This window comes from Lathyrus oleraceus, chromosome 4, assembly GCF_024323335.1.
Source record: "Lathyrus oleraceus cultivar Zhongwan6 chromosome 4, CAAS_Psat_ZW6_1.0, whole genome shotgun sequence".
NCBI lineage: Eukaryota > Viridiplantae > Streptophyta > Magnoliopsida > Fabales > Fabaceae > Lathyrus > Lathyrus oleraceus.
Genome location: NC_066582.1, coordinates 219,680,355 through 219,683,433, shown reverse-complemented (window position 1 = coordinate 219,683,433; position 3,079 = coordinate 219,680,355). Strand labels below are relative to the sequence as shown.

The 3,079-nt window shown below is 39.9% G+C and overlaps 1 protein-coding gene and 1 non-coding gene across 2 annotated transcripts; one reads left to right on the top strand and one right to left on the bottom strand.

Moving 5' to 3' along the window:
• Positions 1–391: 391 nt before the first annotated feature.
• LOC127077491 (small nucleolar RNA R71) lies at positions 392–498 on the bottom strand. The gene has a single exon (XR_007787294.1). It is a non-coding gene; the product is annotated as a small nucleolar RNA R71 (small nucleolar RNA).
• Positions 499–1,331: 833 nt separating this feature from the next.
• On the top strand, positions 1,332–2,147 carry LOC127136754 (uncharacterized). Its single transcript, XM_051063277.1, has one exon. The coding sequence runs from the start codon at positions 1,332–1,334 to the stop codon at positions 2,145–2,147; it is 816 nt and encodes a 271-aa protein (XP_050919234.1).
• The last annotated feature ends 932 nt before the right edge of the window (positions 2,148–3,079 follow it).

Genomic DNA, 3,079 nt, shown 5'->3' with positions numbered 1-3,079 from the left:
TTTGGGAACCATTGCCATGCTTGCTTTCATCTTCACTTGACCATACCTTTGCACCAATGATCTTCTAGGAGCTTTGGACCTTGTGATTGCTCAAGCTACAAACAAAAGATGTTAGTGACATATTTTTGTGCTTTTGGTTAGTAAATAAAAAAAATGAGAAAAGCAATAATATACGATTCAAACATGCTTGGTGATCTCAAACCACTCACAAGAGGTCCCACCCAAAGGCAAAGGGAACCAAGATGCTTATGATCCTTGAGGGATCTTAGGGTCAAAATTGGGGTCTTACACACGATCTTGGCTAGATTCCCTTTCGGATAACTTAGTAACAACTTGGGAAGACCTCAGGAGAGTGTTCCTTGTAAGATATTTTCCCCCAAGTAAGACCACTGTCCTTCGAAACCAAATAACCCGATTCAATCAAAATCAGGGTGAATCACTTTTTAAAGCTTGGGAAAGATATAAAGAACTACTAAGAGCTTGTCCACACCATGGCCTAGAACAATGGTTGATTATTCACACCTTCTATAATGGACTTCACTATAACACAAAGATGTCCAACGACGTTGTTGCCGGTGATGCTCTGATGAACAAACCTTACCCCTACACTTGCGCTCTCATCGAAGATATGTCACAAAACCATTACAAATGGGAGTCGGAGCGAGCATCAGTGGAGAAAAGGGAGACCAAGGGATGAATACATGAGGTCAATTGTATGGACATGACGAAAGCTAGAATGGACGCTTTAGCCCTGAAGGTCGAACACATGTCTGCAAATCCTACAGTCGTAGTAGCTATGGATTGTGAAATCTGTGGAACCAAAGGACATCTTGCACCAAAATGCAATCTGTTAACTGAATCAAATTCAGACCAGGTCAATTATGCCCAAGGAAACCCGTTTTCAAACACTTACAACCCGAGATGGAGGAGTCATCTAAACTTCTCTTATAAAAACAATAACCCTATTCAAAACTCTACCCCTCAAAGACCACCAAGTTTTCAAGATCAAAGACAAATCCAACCTCTGCAAGCCGAACCTAGAGAAAATCATGGAAAGTTTCATTTCGGCCCAGACTCAGCAAAACAAAGAGTTCCTAAACCAATATATTCACATAAATGAACTTATCACTCAATTAGGAACTAAGGTTGATTCGATAATCACTCACAATAAGATGCTTGAAACCCAAATCTCATAAATAGCACAACAACAAGCCCCTCAGGCCACACCCGAAGGGCAATTTCCTAGACAACCTCAACCAAACCCCCGAGGGCAAGCTAACGCTGTTACCCTACGAAGTGGGACCACCTATGACGAACCTGTAAACCCAGTCATGAGTGAACAAAAGGCTTCTAAGAAAAATGTTGTGTCTATAGATGAAGTAGAGGAAGTAGAGAGACAAAAAGACCAGAAAGTGAAGGATAAGGGAGAAGATAAAGATAAAGTTTATGTTCCACCCACTCCTTATAAACCACCAATTCCATTTCCGCAAAGACTTAAACAGACAAAAATTGATAACCAATATAAAAAGTTTATAAAAGTGATTGAAAAACTCCACGTAGAAATCCCTTTCACCGAAGCCATCACCCAGATACCATCTTATGCTAAATTCCTTAAGGACATCTTGACCAACAAACGTAGGTTGGATGATACAAAACCTTTAGAATGCAACTCCATTGCTGAGAACAAACTTGCTAAGAAGGAGAAAGATCCCGAGAGCTTTTCCATACCTTGTATTTTTGGGAATCATGTTATAGACAAAGCGTTCCTAGACTTGGGAGCAAGCGTAAGCCTAATGCCTTTAGCAGTTTGTAGAAGGTTAAACCTAGGAGAATTACAATCGACTAATATGTCTCATCAATTAGCCGATAGATTTGTAAAATATCCAGTAGGCATATTAGAAGACATTCCAGTTAGAATCAGACAAATTTATATCCCAACAGATTTCGTGGTAATGGATATTAAAGAAGACGACGAAATCCCGATCCTCCTTGGTAGACCCTTCTTATCAATAGCGGGAGCCATAATAGATGTTAAAAGAGGAAAGCTAACTTTCGAAGTGGGTGATGAAAAGATAGAATCTATACTTATCCAAATTCCTAATGGCACCAGTCATAGAAGACTCTTGTTATGCCATCGATATCATTGATGAATGCATAAGGGAGCTAGATCAAGAAAGACCTCCCGAGACGATGAAATATTCCTCGACTTCCATAAGAGAAGACGATAGATTTAGACTGGAGCCTCACATGGATGACAACCTTTATGAATGCTTAGCACTTACCCCGAACCATATGCCATGTCTTAAGAAACCATCTATAGAGCTTAAGGAACTACCCAAGAATCTAAGATATGAGTTTTTAGATCAAGAACTAAATCTCCCAGTTATAGTAAGCGCCACCTTGAATAGAGATGAAAGAAACCAACTTTTAAATATCTTGCAAAAGTATCCCTCAGCTTTAGGATATAACATATATGATCTCAAAGGGATAAACCCATCCGTGTGCATGCACCGGATCTTGCTGGAGGAAGACTCTAAACCTTCTAGAGAACATCAACGAAGGCTAAACCCTATAATGAGCGATGTGGTTAAGAAAGAAGTACTGAAACTACTAGAGGCTGGTATAATTTATCAAATTTCAGATAGTAAATGGGTGAGCCCTGTACATGTGGTACCTAAAAAAGGAGGCGTCACGGTTGTTTAAAATGAGAAAGGCGAGCATGTAGCTAAACGTGTAGAAAACAGTTGGCGTATGTGCATCGACTATAAAAAACTAAATAAGGTATCTAGGAAAGATCATTTCCCTCTCCCATTCATAGATCAAATGCTTGAGCGTCTAGCTAGACACTCTTACTTTTGCTGTTTAGATGGATACTCGGGATTTTTCCAAATTCCCATTCACCCTGAAGATCAAGAGAAAACAACCTTTACATGCCCTTACGGAACATTTGCCTATAGACGAATGCCCTTCGGACTTTGCAATGCCCCAACCACCTTCCAACGTTGTATGATGTCAATCTTCGCAGACTTCCTCGATGATATTATGGAAGTTTTTATGGATGATTTCTCAGTATGCTGAT